The following is a 20,057-nucleotide window of genomic DNA, read 5'->3' as shown; positions in this document are numbered from 1 at the left end:
CCACTTACGGTTCTGGAGCTGCAGGTTGCAGCCCCCCTGATCTAGCAGATGAAATCTGTGATCCTGTCTCAATACAGGTGAAGCTAAAAGTAAACCACCTTAATTTTTTATTCATTGTTAAAGTAAAACTGTAAAGGCAAAAAAATAACTGTACCAGATCTACAGGGGCACTGGGCCCTGTTGGCCCCTGTCTAGAACCACCCATGGGTTGCAGCTATGTTTACTGGCGATTTTTGATATGGGCAATATGGCTTTCTGCCCAGGACAACCTAACAGAGGGCGCCACAAGGCAAAAAAGCTAGTCAGCACCCTACTGGTTTCTATTGGCTTATTTGCATGTTCTGTCAATGAGAACTGGCGCACTGTGTGGCAAGCCTTTTGTGTATATATTTAATATTCTTGTGCACAGTGTTAGCACTGTAAGGAAATACTGCCTATGGCATTTTTTCTATCTTTTCAGGTCTCATTCTACACTGAACATACAGTGCTGTGAATATTCATTTGCTCCTTTAAAGGTTTCTTTTGTGTATGCTTTATTGTCACATTTCCATGTTTCGGGCAGTTATACAAATTTTACTATCAGACAAATATACCCAGGGTAAATACAAAGTGTTTTTTTAAGATTATGATTTCATCTATTAATTGGTTATGCCACATTTGGCGGCAACAGCTTCCATCAAGCATCTGTGGTAATTCGGAAAGATGTCCTTACATTGATGTGTTTTTACATTGATGAGTTGGACTTGCTGGCTGTACATCCTCCTTCAGGATTTTCTAATGGAAAACAAAATTGATGGTTCCATAATTTACAGCAAGACATCCAGGTCTTGAACATCATACTCCCACACCATATTTACCTGTCTGCATCTCAACACATATATTTTAGCTTAAATCATTTAAATACAAAATAAAGTCATGCATGTCCTTTTTTATCTACAGTAGAAACATTTTTGAAACCTTACATGAAGCGCTGTCTGCATAGTATCTTCACTTTTGTCTGGAGATACTGCAACATTAATGGTATCCAGTGCAACAATAATAGTCATTATGGTCTCCTGTGCATTCCGATTGAAAGGACTTTTTATTTTTATTCAGATTTCTCACTTGTCTTGCTCTATTTGTTGGTTTTGTTTCTTTTCGTTTTTTTAAGCAAACTTGTGAAAGAGCATCTCTCCCCCATTTTCCTTCATCTTTTACTTTGCTCTATTAGTTTTGTGTAACGAAGCAGAAGGAGGAGTACGACTAAAGCGCTATTAATGAAACAAATGCCACGGACTAAATTATAACATAAAACCCTGACATGCTGTTCCAGACATGGTCAAACTCAAAGAACGACTATTGTTTTTTTTTATTCATCACACTCACTGATTAAAAGAAAGATGTGAAAATGTATCATTCCTTCTGGGTGCCTGTTTTAGTAAATTTGTGTGTTTTCATGATTGCTGTAGCAAGTTTCCTATGGATACCATTTTAAGTCAGTGTTACACACAAGAACACGCCACCCAGGTCCACAGACAATAGTTACACTTCATCACCACACCTGTCTGGTCACCTCATGTCGGTTCATCCCTGAACCTTTGACTAACTAGATTCACTGTTTTATCTCTGACAATATAGGAAAACCCAACCCTTGATTGTATGGGGCCCTGACCAGATATTGATTTTGGGACTTATTTGCAGTTAAGACCTCGCCAGCTATTAACACTAACCTTCAAATTATCTGTTTTGAATAGTCCAAGTTGGACTGGTTGCGTGTTGGGGATTTTCCTCTCATTGTTTCATGATTTAATAGCAAACCAACAACTGAATTCACCATTTCACAGAATTTGCTTTCCTTGACCCCAAACCTAGTGATTTCACATTATTTACAAAAAAATCAACAAATTGTGGTTGCAGATTTTAAATGTTTGCTTTTGTGACTAACTTTGGTCTGAGAGATGTCTGGTGGGCAGCTTTTCAAAACAGTCTTGACAGTGTCAGTAAGAAAGGGTTGCTTAATTAGTTATGCTTATAAAAAATTTTAAATTATAATTTACTAATTGGAATTTAGAAGAAAAAAAAGAAAGATTCATCTCACATTAATTTGGACTGAGAGTGGGGCAGAGCAAGATAGATACCACAGCTTCAAAATATTTAAACTGGGCAGAAATTTGCAACTGTTCACATCGACAAGGAAACTCTATCTGGATAAATGTTTAATTGACAAAAGAGTCAAGATTGAGCAATTGGACCAAAATGAAAAGTATGTTTAGAGCAGCCAAGGTGGTGTATACATAGGACACTGCACGAACTGCCAGGCATGGTGATGGAAGCATCATGCTGAGGGACTGCTTCACTACCAGTGGTAATGGTACATTGCAGAAGAAGGGGAACTACTTTAAAATTCTTCAACTCCAATTCAGATCAACAGTTAGATTTCTAAAACTTGGAGAGAGTTGGTTTTTCCAACAGGACAGTGATCCCAAACACAAATGGAAGGAGCATTAACCTGTGGGGGAATCATTCGTCCTCTACCCAAATGAAAATGTGTATTTATCTATTCTTAATAGCCGAGTGCATTCCAGGAAAACAACCAATTCAAAAGAGTAGACGTCCGGCCAGAATTGTTCTTGGACCTTCTTAAAGGTCAATACAAAACAATACAAAACGTGTGTGGTTTGCCTGCAAGCCGCTCTCAAATATTAGTAGGGGTGTAATGTTTATATATAGGTCTGTATTTATAGTTTTGATCTTGTGAAGATGTGTGCAGATGATTCATGTTTTTAAAATTAGTTGAAATCATATGTTGCTTAAACATTCCTAATTTAACTAAATCATTAAACGTTCAAGGGAAATGTGCATTCTATGCTTTTAGGTTTTATTTTTAACAAAGTTTGTCTTCTTCAACTAGTTAAATGTTGGGTCATCAGCTCTTAAAAAAATATTTTGTGGGTCATACAAAGTCATGAGAAGAGCTTAGATTTTTTTTTCAATCAAACATATTTCTGAACACATTAGCATTAAGAGAAAGACCAGGAATAAGTACCTCAGCTATGTTAAGTAACTGTTTTTTCAAAGCTTTGTCTGGACTGTTTTTTTATATATAGAACATCTAGTATGACCTCCTTCGGTGTTGATTAATTATCACATTTATGAATAAACGTCAGAGTCTCACATTAAAACAATGACACAGGATTCAGGTCTTAACCTGAATATGTATTCTTGTTGTTACTTTTTATTGTTCAGATTTTTAAATATGTATATACTTTTTCATGGAGGGTGCTTGAATGGATGCTGAAAAAAACCCATCCGTTGACTTTTGCATAGATCTTGTCTCTCCAAAGATTGGGAGTCAGTACATCAGCAAAAACCATACAGAAGTAGTGAAAATGCACAATCACCATAAATATCAGATACACTGAAATTTCAAATGTTTATAGATTTCTCTTTTTTAATGAATGAAGCAGGGGTTGTACCAGCTCAGGTGTAATATTGACAAATCCTCCAGAGTACTTTTAAGCTGCCATTACTTTCAGGGCACAACATAAAACAGGAAAACACCTCCTAGACATTCAATGCCTTTTGTTTAAAACACCCATATTGTTCAACAACTTCTAATAGCTATATGGGAAAATACAAGCATGTCTGTGTTTTTTAATGCAGCACATTTAATTTTATTCATATATAGAAACTATTTTTCTTCTGCTTATTCTTGTCCATATGCCTCTCATCATCCAACATCCATCGTCTACCAGTTTTCAAGAATTTTCACACAAAGCATGACACCATAATGACACACAGAAAAGATGTTTCATTTTTGACTGATGAAGGGAAAAACAAAAACAAATGAGAATAGAAAACCTTTTGCAGCTGCAGTCATCTGTGCTGATTTTGCACATGTGTGATCTTTCATTATTATATTGGTTTTTTTTTGTAACAGATGAACATGATCTACCCCTCAGGCACAGAATAGTAAGTTCTGCAATACTGTGGATGTCAATAAAGACATCACTATATGTTTGTGTGTGTGTGTGTGCAGTGGGATCACCATCTCATATACTCTGTATTACAGAGGACATACATGATTGCATCATACTCTTCTTCAAAGCAAAAAAAAAAAAACGAATGGTATTTATTATTTTATGTTTTGAGTGCACAGACTTTTTCATTCATAGGACCACGACCACAAGAGGAGACAAAAAAAGTACATAAGAAAAAAAAAAAATCAAATAAAGTCACTCCTTCAAGAAATCAATACAACTAGAAATGAATTCAAAGACAATCTTTCACTTGAACACAGGTAGAGATGTATTTAAACCATGTCATCGTTTTTGTGACGTCATTGCATTCATGCAGCAGGTGCTGTGCGGCACTGCCCCCTAGAGGCCAACGTTTGCCTGTGGCCTATTAACTCTTAGTTTGGTACTGTTTTGGGGGTTCTTCCGAGACCACTTTCAGCTTTAACGCCCCTCAGTCCCCTCTGGACGCAACGTCCTGGACTCAAGTCCTGAGAGGCTTTGCCATCTATATCAGAGAGTTGTAAATTGTTTTCTAATATTTACAAGAAAAATAAATGACCAACATCAACAATTTTGTTTTTATTATTTCCCCCATTAAGGATAGGTCCTGGCATTTAGCATGCCAGTACACCTACTCACACATCAGGATCCAAAACAGAAAAGAAAAAAATGTTCACAAATAAAAAACAGAAAAAAACAAGCACACAGCACACTGCTAAAACTTTGACCCACACAATATCTGACGATGCAAACTTACGTCCATGTCTTAAAATAATTTACAAACATTAGTATACACTTCAGCACCATTGTTTAATATTGTTGAATACACATCAGTAAGCGAGATCATAAAAGTGGATGATATTAGAGCTGGATGTGCAAGCAATGAAAGGGAAGGGCATTTATGGAGTGGTTGGTGGAGAGATGTTGCAAGTAAATGAACTGATGCAAGGTTTTTGCACAACAGCATTAAGAAAGTTGTTGTTTGTCATTCTCTTAAAACAGTGCCTTGCAAAGATATTCATGCACCTTGAACTTTTTCACACTTTCACATTACCAATAGATCATGCTCTGGTCAGATGAGACTAAAATGTTATTTTTTGGCTTACATATAACATCTTGTGTGTGACAGAAAATTACCAACTAGTACACAGCATTTGCATTGTGGAGGACAATCCTAACCTGATTCTGCAACTGGCTTGAGATGGCGGCAGGGGGTTTCCTTTCAAGCAGATAAACTACCATAAATATACAACCGGATATACAATGGAATGGTTAAGATTGAAGCACTTTCATGTGCCGGAGTGACCAACTCACAGTCCAGACCCTGATACAACTGAGAAAATCTGACAAGGCTTGAAAACTGATGTTCACAGACCCTCTGCATCCAGGTTTACTGAGCATGAGACATACCTCAAAAAGACTTGCAGCTGTAACTGTTACAAAAAGTGGTTCTATTATTTTTAAATTGTTAAAAGATTTTCCTTCACTTTGCAATCCTACACTATTTTGTGTTGGTCACTCAAATAAAATCCCAATAAAATACATTGAAGCTTGTGGTGGTGATGTGACAAAATGTGAAAAAGATCAAGGGGTGTCTGTGTTTTTGCAAGGCACTTTAGATCTCCTTAGACAAGTTACTGTAAAATATCTTCCAGAATTACACGGATAGGTTACAGCACATATTGCTGTTAAACATGGCTAATGTGTGAAAGGCATATGACAGATCTTTAAGGAAAATGAATATGTTGACCTTAAAAGCCAAATCTCTTCCTCTGACAGTGCAGGAATTGTTTTATTTTATCTCTTGGTAGAACTTTGCGAAAGAGACTACTAAATGAAACGGTTTTCCAGATAAAATAAGATTAAATCAATGTTAACAAAACATAACAAAGAGTTCCTTTCAATAATGCTTTTCACTTACCATAACTTGCCACACCTTGTAACCCACAGGCAATCCCAGAATCTCTGAATTCTTACTGGCTGCTCTGAGGGTTAAACCACATTTTTCTAAAACCATATTCCGAGTGATTCCTTTTACTCTTTAGTCTGTTTTGCACATACATACACCATCTCCCACATGCTTTAGCCTTCTTCATAAGGCAGAGAAGAGAATCAGTTGTTTACTCTAACAACACAGTTTCTTTAGACACTTTGCAGAGAAATCAACTTGTACTGGTTTTTGTCTTCTTCTTTCCAAAAGATATTTTCTTCCACCTTTTCTGATCAAACTAACTTCAATAAAATCATCATCATGTTTTATAGATTATTAAAAGTTTGTTCGCCCAGTCGGAGTACAAAAGAAGTGGCTATTTTGGTCTTATTTCATTTTGTATTATAATAACACAGTATTATGGTTTTGAGTGAATATAATTAAAACTCACATGTTTCAAAAGCTTAAGAAAATTTATTGAACTCAACTATTGCCAATTTTCCAGGTGTAATTGCAACTACATATAGCTTGGGAAATCCGGTGGACAAAAAGGGGGCAATTATAATTGTCTACTAAGATCTACATTGAGCGACTGCTTTCTACCTGCAGTTTGGGTTAAAAGGTACCAGGATGAGTCAGTTTGTGCTGACACAAAAAGACCCACTGGACCTCTTTTAAAAAGAATAATCTGATATAATGTACGGAAATGGAAGCTGAAAATGCTGTAGGTGGACATGTTTAACCATGTTTGACTGCACTACGAATGCCCCCAGAGTAAACACAGCCTCCATTTTTGATGGAGAGCTTAGTGACAGAAGCTATGCTTGCTAGGCTGGTGAAGGAAGGTGTTTCTGGCGTGCGAAGCGCGACGAGGGACCTGCTCCCTCACACGGTTTTGGCGTTGGATGTGGCTGCGGCTCAAATGGCGCCGCTCCATGCGAGCTTTGTAACGCTGGACCCTGGCCACTTGGGTGACCTTGGCCAAAGCCCCAGCCTGGGCAGCTGCTCCACGGCTCACCCTGGTGGGCATAGTGCTGCAGGTGGCTGGGGGAGCTGCTGGTTCAGTCACTCTACTGCAAACAGGAGTAAAACAAGTGGCAGTATTTTCATTAACTACTAAAGCAGGTAAAGATCAAATATAGTGTAAATACAAATTTCTCACCTCGCACTGCTCGCCAGGCTGACAATGCTTTCCTCCCCCACCACAGACAAGTTGCTGCTGGAGAGCAAGGACAAGTTGTTGGGGGAGACGTATACAGACATGCTGGGGTGTTCTATGAGCAGGTCCTCCATGGGGCTGGTCTCTGCTGTGGCTCCCTCTGCAGTGAAACAGGGGGGAGGGGTGACAAACCAGCTCTCATCCATGCAGCCTCTCTCTGAATCTGACCTACTGGCACCCCCCCTGCCCCCGCAGTCACTCCCAGAACCTGGAGACATAGACGGGGTGGAGGAGGGCGTGGACAGTCTGGCCCGTCTCGGTAGGCTCACAGGTGTGGTGGCAACTAAGTGTTGTGGACTACTGCTGGGACAAGACAGGGGCTCTGATGGTATTGCTGGACCCCGTGTCTGACCTTTATGTGGTCTGCGACGCTTATGAGACAAATATGGCATGGAGGCTGGGCATTCAGTCCTTGTTTGTGTGTTTTGGCAATCTGATCGTTTACTGTCTGGTAATGCTTGTGCAGTGAGTGGGGTCCCCATCTCATCCTCCACCTGCATCATGCTGTCAGAGTCTTTTAAGCACATGGCACAAACGAGATCAGGAAAAGGAAGGCCAATAAAAGCAGGAGGATGATTTTGCAAAAATATTTTGCAAATGTGGCAAAAAAAATGTTAGAAGGCCATGCGGGACGTTGAGGGACCACATACGCACGCGCACACATACCGATGTGAGGTATATAAGGGTGTTTAAAAAAAATTTGGAAGAGGGGAAAAAAGAAGGGGTAAGGAAACACAAAACATAAAAGAGTCACATTGTTAGTTGTCAAGACCCTCTGAGGTTGTGCTGATGTCAGTGACATAATGTTTTGACTCTGCTGAGAGATACTTTAAATGGGCTCTGGGTCAGGTAGATCCATCTCCATTTTGTACCCCCATTTCATGCCCACATGTTGCCATTTCATACCTTTAAACAAACTGCTTTGTACCGATGAACCATTGCATGGAAGTTTATTTTTCTTCTTAGTTAAGTATTTTAATTATGTAAACAGATAATCCTAAGAATGCTCAAACCTCATCTGTATGTGAGTTTTAATACAAAACTTTGTACTTTGACAAAAAATCGAGACATAAGTGCCTTGAAAAACATTCATAAAAGATGAAGAAAAAAGACCAAAAAAATTATAATTTAATCTATAATATATTTTTTAATGATTTTAATGAAAATATTACATCCTGTTTTCATGGATTGGGGTCCTGATACCCTTTTTGGGTAACTTTATTATGATAAAATATGGCAGATTAGGCCCCCGGATCAAATCCCAATTACTATCCTGATGGTCAAAATTATTTATCAGAGGCACATTGTCACATTTTGTTACAGTAATATATGAGTATATAATAGAAAATTACTTCATTATGTCAATTGTCAAAGCAGGTACAAAACTTTGCCAAGGTGGGTATGATTTGAAGCATGGTTGGTATGAAATGCCTTGTGGCAGATGGTTACTTAAAGCACCCAACAGTCAGGTAGAAAATGATCAAAACTGCAAAAGTATGAAAATGCAAAGGGACAGCACACCTTTTGACATTCTGATATGTGCTTGGCTCCAGTAAAGGCCTCAAGACATTTTTTTCATTAGCTGTGATTGTCAAGATCCCATCGTGAACAGACTGGAAGAAGCTGAATGTTCCTGTGCTTTCATCTACTGAGAGACAGAATTTTTGTCATGGCAGCCATATGGAGGTATGCCACACCCAGACTGATTCTACACCCTACTCCATCATACCCATTAACCTTTCAGATTTTAAAAACACTACACAAACGCAGGGAGAAGTTGAACATTTCTCACCTCATAACACACAGCTTAATTACACCATCCGGCATAACATTGTGACCACCTCCCTAATAGTGTGTTGGTCTACTTTTGCTGGACTCCCCCAAACTCCTGAAGCTTTTCTGTGGTATTGGGCATCAAGATGTTAGCACCAGATCCGGTGTGGTCCTATTAATTGCAAGGTGGGGCCTCAATGGATCGCATTTTTGTGTAGAGTGCATCCTACGGATGCACGGTTGGGTCTAGATAAAAGGAATTTAAAATCCAAGTGGACAGCTCAGACTTATAGATGTGCTCCTCAAACCATTCCTGGACCATTTCTGCTTAGTGACAGGGAGTATTACCTTGCTGAAAGAGAACCCCACGGACCCGACTGGTCTGCAGCTATCCAGCTCCCTAAGCAATAATTTGAGATGCAACAGGAGCTACAATCTATTAGATTGACCACAATGGACTGACTTTGCTCCCCATGTGCATCAGCGACCCTGTTGCTGGTTCATCACTACTCCCTCTTTCAACATTTATGACTGATACTGTACCCTGCAGACCAGAAACACCAATCAAGAACTAGAGATTCTCTGACCCAGCTGACCCCCATCACAATCTGGTCTTTGTCAAACTCATATCCTCATGCTTGCCCACCCAATAACAGACACTATTATAAAATGACAAGTGTTGTTAACGACACTTGTGAGAGGTCATAATTTTATGCCCGACTGGTGTATTGTCTGACTGTGATGTTGTAATTAAACGGCATGTTCCATCCACTCCATCTCGGAACTCTTTGACTCACCGGTCAGGTTGACGAGCATCCAGCCCTCCTCATCGGCCTCAGTCACACATGGATTGGGTCCCTTCAGATCGGCTTCCACCTCCTCCACCTCCCCAAACAACAGGTTACTAAGACGCTGAAACATTGCTGCTTGTATCGTGAAGTTTTGATGACTGTGATGTGCTATAAGCTGTCCACAAAGAAAAATTATGCAATAGCTGCCTTTTCTTTTTTGTATTTATCAATGCAATAATTGTGTAATGCTGCTCTTCTGCCTGATGTTCTTGTTTTCACTTAAAGCCCTGTGCTTGATCTTGTATTTGACAAATCAAGGCTGGAGGGACTTCTGTAGTGCAAATGTAAGGTTTCACTTGGTTTGGAACAAAGGCCTGGGGAGAAGAAGAGAGAAAATGGAAATTATTAGTTGGATACAATGAGTTATTGTACCTGTAGCTAATTTTAAGAGTTTTTCTGGTGCTTAGAACTTAATGCGTCACTGTGTTTTCAAACTTTTGTAACCATAATATTATAAGGCTATAGCCAGGCAGAAATAACTGGATGTAATTCAAATAAAATAAAACATTTCCTTGAAAGTGCATCAGTAAAATTTAGCATCATCCACGTTTAAAGCCTTTAGATATAATTAGCTAAATACAGATTAGAAACAAATGTTTAAAAAGTTTGGTCAAATTAAAACATTCCCATTTGCATCCACCACAGAATTAACATTTATACTGCATCAATCAAACAGTTGACACATTCATGTTAATAAAAGCTAAAGTTTCAGCAGCTTTTTAAAGTGCTGCCATTTATAAGTCACATTTTTTAAACCAAAATGCTATAGGAATATTTATTTCACCCACTTTACAAGTTCATTGCCTACAATGGAGGGCTGACTGATATATAGGAACTGACTGTACTTGCATATAACTTGATTTTTAGATCTTTGCAATTTTAATACAATTCTGTTATGTCTGCCTAATCTTTCAAATTTAAAATACAAGCTTTCATACATGTATTTAAGACCTACAATGTGAAGTGCATTAACAGATCTGAGAAGAAAACATGAAAGAAAGGTGATTTATGAAGGAAAAAATATTCATTGAGCAAAAGAGCACAAAGACAATGACAATGCTCCCTTCCCCCAATAGATCTAAATAACCAATCAGCACAGTTTCAGGACAGATGGACAAGCCACAGAAGAGGAGGAGGGTGAAAGAAGGTAATACAAAAGAGACTCTTCCAACAGCCAACACAGTGACTGTGCACATGTTAAATGCAAAGAAAACCAGAAATGTGGACAACAGCTGAGGCAAAGGACAACTGCTTGACCTACATGTGAAAATGGTGATGTAATATTAAGCAATGTTTAAACAGTCTGCCATGTCAACCTTTACATATTCAAAGGCCACATTTTGTGTACTTAAACTGTTTGGCTGTTGGTCAAGCAAGTACCATACCTGATCTCCCTGCAGAGCACTGACAAATTTAAATAGTGTCTAGATTAGGGGTAATTTTGACAAGCTGTATATTAACTAGATTACTAGATTACTGCTTGGACATTCCTCACTTTTATCTTTTTGTTGTAAAGATTTATCATTCAATTAGAACTCATTTAGTTACGTATTCTTAGTAATAATTTATGTGTCCCAAATAATTAAATAATAAAGCCGGCTGTCAATAGATACACACACATGAATATGCATGGTTCCCATTTGTTGCAATGTATACACTCATTGGTTTGTAAAAATCCTACAAAAACAAACATTTCAGACGACAGTAAATAGGTTCAGCTGCACAACCTTTTTAATGTGGAAAAACTCTGGGATTGATGATGGATCTCCACAATAAAACCGTTTTTTAATCTGTGAGGAGTTTGTAAAAGTGAACTTAGATGTGCCTCACTGGTTTAAACATAGTTAGTGATACGGCATGAACAAAATATATCACGTCTTTATAATTTTGTATTGGCAAGCTTTAAACAATTACAGTTAATGCAATAACAACTATACATGTTTATTGATGCTATATACAGATTTATACAAAGGAGTTTATCTGAAAGATTGTAAGCATGTGCTCACTTTTACAATGCAGTGCTTTTTGGTCCTCTACCTCTACTACTCAGCTTTCTACCTCACTTATCTTTAGTAGGTTTTGGGTTGCAGATGACGATTATACTACAGTATCAGTTACAGGAAATTGAGCTTAGCATTTTTATTATGTTGTAAAGGGCATTAAACCAAACTGCTTGCTTTTTGTATTTTAGGAGCTGTGGTTCTCACAGTGTTATATGACAAGTAATACCTCACTAATTACTATGTTTTCTGAGTTCGATCAAACTGACAGGTGGTGGTGGTGGGGACTGGGGGTGGGGTAATTCATGAAAGCTGAAAAAAGGTGTGTGTTAGTTGCACCCTAAATTATTTTCATATTGCTTATCTGCTTGTCCAGTCAATGATGGACTCATTGTACAGTGTTATAAAGGTATGAAAATATGACCATATACCACAGTTGGCGATTGCAGTGGAAGCTGGTATCTGGTTTGTAGCCTACTTTTAATACTTTCTAGTTAAAAATTGAATAGGCCTACTGAACAGATCAAATGGTACTAAAAAAGCTACATAACAGATTGCTGGGTGCATTTCCCGCTAGAACCACCAGAGCACGGCCATTTTTAAAGAGTACACGAGGAGTTGGACTTTTCGTCTGTTTTTGTGTTTACTCAAAAAAAAGAAGGGTAGAAACAATCAATTTGTATTCTATGTTTGAAGTAAGAGTGACCAAATTCCAATATGAATATATTAACCAGAAGGCTCACAGAAGTGGAAATTCCAAGATGCTAATTGGAGGTTTTTCATCATCCCTGATCCCAAAATCCAAGATGGCTGCAGTCCATTTAAACCATTTTTAACCTCTGTGATTTTTGGTGATTGCACCACATTGCCACACACAGGCATGGCTGGATATATCTCCCTTAAAATTATTCTGTGTGTATAAGTAACTTTAGGCAAAATCCACAGATTGCTTTATAATTTCTTAATTTGCACAGTGCCAGATAATCTTAAAGTTGATATGTATCTAATGACTTCGGATCAGTTTGCCTGTTCTTTTCTCGTTTTGTACTTTCAAATTGTCATTTTGTCCATTCCTTCTTCAATTTTGTACCTGTGAACAAAATATTTCATAGCAGTGTACTTAAACCACAACATGGAGATAAATGATCATTAAAAAAATTTTTTTTACAATATTATCTGAAAACATTGCTTTGCACACAATTTCTGATACCTATTTTGGCCTATTTACAAAACTCTTATATAATCATATGGTCACATATGTAGACTGTGAGTAGGTTATAAAAATTTGGCTGACATTGTCAGTTGTCATCCTGTGTATAATATTTCCCATTCTAGCTACATACTGATACACGACTGGGACAAATTGTCCCGTGGGAGACAGCATAGAAATTGTCAGGTACAAAATAACCAAACCTTCAAAAGTGAAATATAGTGAAAGGGCAAAATTACCAGCACCCATACTTACCAATTGTATGACTTTGTAAAATGTATGTGTAAACGAAACTTGTGTGACTAGGCCACCAAAACTACCCTTAGCCCAGAGGCCCACATCCTCCTAAATCCGGCCCTGGCTTTATCCTAAGGTCTATGATGTTACATAGGAAGCAACAATGCTAGTGGTAAAATATATATAAATACACAATAGGTATAAAATAGAAATAGTAAAATATCTTATTGTCAGTCAGTCAGTAAGTCATTTTCTACTGCTTATTCCATAGTGGGTCGCAGGGAGCTGGTGCCTATCTCCAGCAATCTATGGGCGAGAGGCGGGGTACACCCTGGACAGGTCGCCAGTCCATCACAGGGCATATCTTATTGTTAAATGTATAAATATCTCCAAGTGGGACTTCCTGTGAGAGGAAGCCGAAGAAAGGAGCGCGATGGGCGGAGATCTGGAGAATGAAAACAAGAACCCTCTGACGTCACGTTGCGTCACGGACGCTGACACAGAGTTCAGCCCATTTCGCGACCAAAGGCGAAAAAATAGGTCTGAACAGCAAACATATCCAAACGCAAGATTGTGTACTTTGAAACATATTCTGCTGTCCAAGTCTAGTCTGCATTTTGCAACCGCTAAGTCATCCGAGCGAAGGTTCTCTGCTTGTCGACGGATCACATGAGAACTACTCTTATGTAAAGATTATGCTACCAGCAGCAATCATATTTACACGGAAAATCACAGAGACACCCGTGATGTTAATGAGGTAAATAAAACAACTTCAGCTTCATTATGTGAAGCAGGGCGATGTTGCGACTCCGTGTGTGGGAAGTATCCAGGTTAAACATGAATTATCCGTATAAGCTCTACAGCTGAAGGGTCACAGCAATGACAGCTGTGGTTCAGCAGCACTGCACGGAACACATCAACTGGATCAGGCTCCTAGTAATACAACAGACCGGCGTTTACACTTAATACCATATATGTCTGCAAATTTACAGATACATACAATATAAATATATTTTTAGTCTTATCCTGAAGGTGTCACAAAAGGCAGACAAAAACGTCAACATCCGCCATCGACCCCACATCAACATTTGGTGCAGTTAGCAAAACAGCGGCTGCTGGCTGAGCATATATACAGATATGATAGAGTCATTTTTTTCTTAGTGATACATTAGGTCAAATCGGCTTTTTTACGCCCCGATACTGCCTTCGCATTTATTCATGTCCTAATAATAGGTCATCACAGCTATAATACACTGCAGACAGAAATACCCTACAGTATGGGTCACAAAGACAAATACGTTGTAACCAAATGTCATATTATTCCATGGCAGGGAAGTAGGCTTAATAAATGCCCTAAAATTGAGATAACAAGAGGTTGGTGTTAGACAACAAATATGTTGTCTAACACCAATAGCCAGACACAAAAGATAAATATATTTGGAAAAAAATACTTACCTGCCTTTGAGTTCAAGTTGTAAACGAGGTGTCAAAACACAGTAGAAACGACAACTCTTAAAGCATAGCTTTAGATATAGCCTTTATGTGAGGTAGTTAAAACACTAATATACAAAAATAAAAGGCTTTCTTCTCAGAAGAAGGGCTTCGTGTAAAAAATTTACACTGATGTTTCAGATCATTACATCTGCAGCTTCTTCCTCCTCTCCTTTTTTTTTTCGCTGCAGATTTTCCCGTTTATTGCTGCCTTCCAGCTGATCCTCGGATCAGAATGTAGAAACGTACAAAACAGCTGATTGTGAGATCACAACGTGTCAGCCACGCCTTTACCACGCCCACTAGAAAGCGAAGCAGCCAATCAGAATATTACACCCGATAGAAGCCGAGTCCTCTAAGCAACAGGGATAGATGGAGGCCGGGCAGGATGGAGATGATAACCTGAACCCAGAGGAAAGTGACTGATCCCTGATCAGCTTCTATGTTCCAAAAGCACTGTGTTAGAAAGCAGGCCTGGGGGAGGGTAAACTGATCTAGAGTCTGCTAAGCAAGAAGATGAAAATCTGATGACAGCAAAGTAATTAAAGTGTCAGCTTGAAATGCAATAAAATTAATTTCGCTGAAGTAATCATGTCTTACATTGAAACAGATATCGCAAGTATATTAAAGATATTTAAAATATCACAAAACTCCAGATTCATGTTATTCTTTATTTTTTTATTCACATGCAAATTCATAGACTAATGCTGGATTGTGTAATCCTATTTGCATGTTCTCATCTGACACCACGGTGATCAAGCTGATCATTAACTGAAACAAGTGTAAGCCTCAAATATTCAAATGAGTAAAAAGCCACAGTGCAGATAGCACATATGTTCTCCCTTTTCAGCGCTGCTACTTCAATCCTATATGTAGATAGTCATTTCCTCCTCCCAACAGCGTCACTTTATTCATTCTGCCTTAATAGGGAGGACCGAAATGTGCATTTCATCACACTGTATACCATCCAGTCAAATTGGCTTTTTATGAATGCAGTATCTGAGTATCCAATGAGATTTCAGGATTCTTGGTTTAAACCCCTGGTGCTTTTTTGTCCTTTCTGCAGTCTCCACTTTCCTTTTTAGTGTTGTTCCACATTACACAAAGGTGTGATGTACACTAGTATTGCCCAAAGCAAATAGTTTTGTTTATAAAAAAATTAACTATTTACAGCAATGCATATAATCATCATATAATCATCAAGCATCTTCACAGCTTGCTCTTCTTCAAACATGTTCACTTGTGTATATTACAGAGTGCTGGGATGGTACTGTGATGCAATTGTTGAGCACTGTTGCACCTTGCAGCAAAAAAAAAACAACACAAAAACCTCCACTATCTAAAAACATGCAGTTAAGTTTATTTATCTCTCAATTTCTTTTGGAACCCGCCAAGGTGTACCACTATTGTCCTGTGTGGAAGAAAGGCATCAGCTCCCTCCATGTAACAATTAAAATGATACGAAAAACTGGATGACTGTATGAATAGTATATAGTGGAAAAATTGTGTTTTACAGGCTGAAATCTTGGCATAAATGAAGCCTGATTCTTCTTTGATCATCCACTTGTACTGTTTTCTCAGTTATTTAAAGGCAAATACATAGACTATTAGAAAAAGAATGAAAAGTCAACCAAAGCAGATCTTTCCAAAGCATGTAAAGGAAGTCTGACTCCTTGGATGCAAAACAATTAATGCTTTTCTGCTGCGCTGTAAGGAAGTAACAATAACAAAAACCTGACTATAAACTGCAAACGCAACACACCACACCTGTCTACAGATTTCTGCGTCACAGATTCCTAAGTAAGATGTAAAAAAAAAAAAAGCAGTTAGCAAAGCAGGCAGCGTGAGTTTTCTTAAGTCTGGATAACAAGGCTTATACAGCTACCAGGTGCTGAGTAACTCAAACACACAGACACACACACACACACACACAGACAGAAACACCTTGACTCCGCAGTGATAATAACATCCAAACTCAAGTGACACACAGTATTCAAACATTCACCAAGAACAGTCTGTACATCTGTGCCTAATGTTTGTGCTCTTGAGCTAATCAAGAGATGACACAGCCCTGGTAGCATTTGTTGTGTCATTTCCTTACAGTGTTTTTATTTGGGTATTTATTAGAAAACATGCAAAAAATGAAACAGATTCACGTCAAGACATTTGTAGCAGGTAATCAGCGCTAAACATGATTATAGCTGCAATTTTCACAAATAACTAGTGCTCAAATAAAATGAATAAAGACACAGAGGCATTAGTGATTAGTGTTTCCCTTTGTCTGCCTTCTTTTACCCTGTTCCTTAATCTGTGCCGGTGCTTTCACCAAAGTTCTCTGGCTTTACAAGAATTACACAGTTTCCTACGCTGTTGGAGAACTGGGTCAAAGTTCACAGCAGTGATGCCCTCGTTCGCTCTATCTCTCTCTCTTCAGGTGTTCATGATGAAGGATGTGACATGCAGCTTTCGTTCAATCAGTCCAGAAACAGCTAACAAAGAATGAAGTGAATCAAACCTGGCATCTAAACAACCTTAATCTATCGATCGAATTGCCTTAAAAGACATTTTGACAAATCAGACAAATAGTCTCCAATTTTAATGAGCTTATTTGAATTCTTTATTTTAGATTCTCAACAGCACACTATTTACCTTCATCATGCATATACTGTTGGTCTTATTTTTAGTGCCCCTCTTGTCTTAGGCCTCCTTCCATCTGGCTGATGATAAGACAGCAGCACCGAATGATTAGATGTGTGCCACAACATAACTTGCACTAATTTTAAGACATTTAGCAAAAGTATTCATAAAACAACTTCACATTTTGTCACATTATGGGCACAAACGTACATTTTTTGCAGGGATTTTACACAATAGACCAGCAGGAAAGTAGTCCGTAGATGTGATGTTTTTTACAAAAACATAATGTTGTGCACAATACTATTCAGCCACAACGCTTTGTATAATTGCCTTTTGCTGCAGTTACACCTGCAAGTCTTTTGGGCAATGTCTCTAACAGCTTTGCTCATCTAGAGACGTAAGTGTTTGCCCATTTTTCCTTGCAAAACAGCTCAGATTCAGTCATGCTGTATGAAGTGTCTGTGGACAGCAGTGTTCAAATCTTGCCAAGGATTCTCAGTTGGATTTATGTCTGGACTTTGACTGGGTCATTCTAACATATGAAAAAGTTTTGATCAAAATTATTTCATTGTAGTTCTGCCTTTTCTTCAGTATCATTGTCCAACTGAAAGGTAAACCTTTTCAAACATTTTGCTCCATCCATCTCCCCATTATCTCGACCCAGCTTCCCTTCTGATTGCTGACAAAAAGCCACCCCATAGCATGATGTTCCACTGTGTTCCTCCGTGGTAGTGGTGTATTCATAGAGATGTACTGTGTAAAGTTTCTTGTCACACACAAGTATATTTTAAGTTGGCAAAAGTTCAGCACCTTCTTCCATGTGTTTGCCATGTCCCATACAGGGATTGGATTGTATCAGGCTGCAAACTGGGCTTCTTACGATTGTCTTTCAGTTACTGCTGTCCTTTGGCTACTCTTCTATAAAGGCCAGGTTAGTGATGTACATAAATACTAGTTGTCATCTCAACAGATTCTCCCCCCCTGAGCTGTGAGCTCATTTGATTCAATAAGTGTAATGGAAAGATACACAGCAGACATTTTTGGCTGTGTAACAGTCAGTGTTCTGAATACCAATCCTCAGGGACATAAAAGGCAATTTAAAAAAGATTCAAGAGAAAAGGTTAAGCCCCACTTTCAGAAACAAGCTATACCCCTACCCAAACTCTTGACCATTTCTTTTGATACAGTCCACTGAACTGTTGGAAGGTCTGTGGCCTTAGATTACTAATTCCTCTGCTTGTCTCATGTTGCATGCACCCTGTCTGTACTCGCAACCCTTCACAGTCCCTAGAAAACCTCTAATCACAAAGCACTATGTTGGTATTTCTTACTCAGCACGCACAGCCTGATCTTTCACCCAAATTCACACAACAGGAGGTAGAGGAACTGATAGATCTTCTTTGGCCTGGGAGGTCCCTGGTCTACAGTGATAGCTCTCATGCATAACCTGCATCCAGGGAATCTAGCCCTACAAGGCCAGGGCTAGCAGGTTCTGGAGACAGTGTCCTTGGCAAAGAGTGCATACTCACCGATAAACATGAGCGAGGACAGACTGTTCTCACTAGAGGGGGGCAACGTTCCCCCTGGAGGGCTTTACGAAACATAACCAGGAGAGCTATTTTAAATTCTCCAAAGAGTTATACCGTCACGGATGACAAGAAATAAGTTACAGAAGCCGTTCATGTAAGAAATATAGACCCGGCAACCCTCTCTGGTTGTCAGTTCATTATTTGCTTTTCACGCGTGGGAACAAGGGCTTCCTCGGTCAGACAGACAGATGTGTCCACCGGCTGATAGCAAGGCTAAAAATGGCTGAAACCATCAGATAGGTTAAAAAAGCCGAGATTAGAGTACACATCTTTATTTTTTTTATCACATACATACTAGCGTCAATGACCCGTTGTGCTAAAATCACAGATAAAAAAAACGCCACTTCCACGAACATAAAAAAAAAAGGTCAAATAATATGATCTGCACTTTAAAAACAGTTGGAACACAGCAGGGAGATGCGGTGAGAATATGGGCATTGAAAGAACGGACTGTGGACTGAAGTAAGGACGAAAAGAAGCTTTTGTACATCGAGTACTTTCCACCAGAAAGTGGACCCGGCAGCGGGACACAGATAAAATCACCGCGGGCGGCAGCTTTTTCAGGAGGGGATGTAGCTCAGTGGTAGAGCGCATGCTTTGCATGTATGAGGCCCCGGGTTCAATCCCCGGCATCTCCACTTCTTTTCGAGATTTTGTGGCCCATCGTTCTTTCGCAAGCGGCTTCCAGATCATATATTTTAAAATTACGTAAAGTTTGAGAACAGGCTCAAACAGGCAAAGTACCTTGATAAACTTCATTTAAGTTCATGGAGGTAAGGAGGAACTTTATTTTTTAATTTTCCAGTTTAGTTGTTTATGAACCGAATGGTTTCATAGTAAATATTTGACTTTATGACTTATTTGTTTTACAATAAAAGTTGCAGCAAAAAAGCTATGAACATTGTTTTAAATGCATTAAATTAGTACAAATGCTTTTCAAACTGAAATTTCATCTCCAGACGCCTTTTTAAAAGGTAAAAACTACGCGTTAAAGCTTTGAACCTCAAGGGAACATTCATAAAGGTTTTGTAATACAGGTTGCAGAGAAGAGAACTTTTCAATTTAGTTCAATTCAGTTCGGTAATCCATATTGGGCCAAATTCAATAAAATAGTTATTTCAA

At 38.7% G+C, this 20,057-nt stretch overlaps 1 protein-coding gene and 1 non-coding gene across 3 annotated transcripts; one reads left to right on the top strand and one right to left on the bottom strand.

Moving 5' to 3' along the window:
- Positions 1 to 3,198: 3,198 nt before the first annotated feature.
- LOC124870043 (tumor protein p53-inducible nuclear protein 2) lies at positions 3,199 to 14,956 on the bottom strand. 2 transcript variants are annotated; one of them, XM_047368466.1, is made up of 4 exons: positions 14,674 to 14,956; positions 9,718 to 10,085; positions 7,091 to 7,661; positions 3,199 to 7,001 (listed from the first exon to the last, which is right to left on the bottom strand). In XM_047368466.1, exons 2-4 carry the CDS (start codon positions 9,839 to 9,841, stop codon positions 6,734 to 6,736), a joined length of 963 nt encoding a protein of 320 aa, XP_047224422.1. In that variant the 5' UTR covers positions 9,842 to 10,085; positions 14,674 to 14,956; the 3' UTR covers positions 3,199 to 6,733. The 2 variants fall into 2 exon arrangements, with proteins under 2 accessions (XP_047224422.1, XP_047224430.1); XM_047368474.1 differs by having other exon boundaries at positions 7,091 to 7,247; positions 14,674 to 14,953.
- A 4,545-nt stretch (positions 14,957 to 19,501) lies between these two features.
- Positions 19,502 to 19,573, top strand: trnaa-ugc. Its single transcript has one exon. It is a non-coding gene; the product is annotated as a tRNA-Ala (tRNA).
- The last annotated feature ends 484 nt before the right edge of the window (positions 19,574 to 20,057 follow it).

Source organism: Girardinichthys multiradiatus, chromosome 1 (genome assembly GCF_021462225.1).
Source record: "Girardinichthys multiradiatus isolate DD_20200921_A chromosome 1, DD_fGirMul_XY1, whole genome shotgun sequence".
Taxonomy (NCBI): domain Eukaryota; kingdom Metazoa; phylum Chordata; class Actinopteri; order Cyprinodontiformes; family Goodeidae; genus Girardinichthys; species Girardinichthys multiradiatus.
This window is presented reverse-complemented; position numbering and strand designations above follow the sequence as displayed.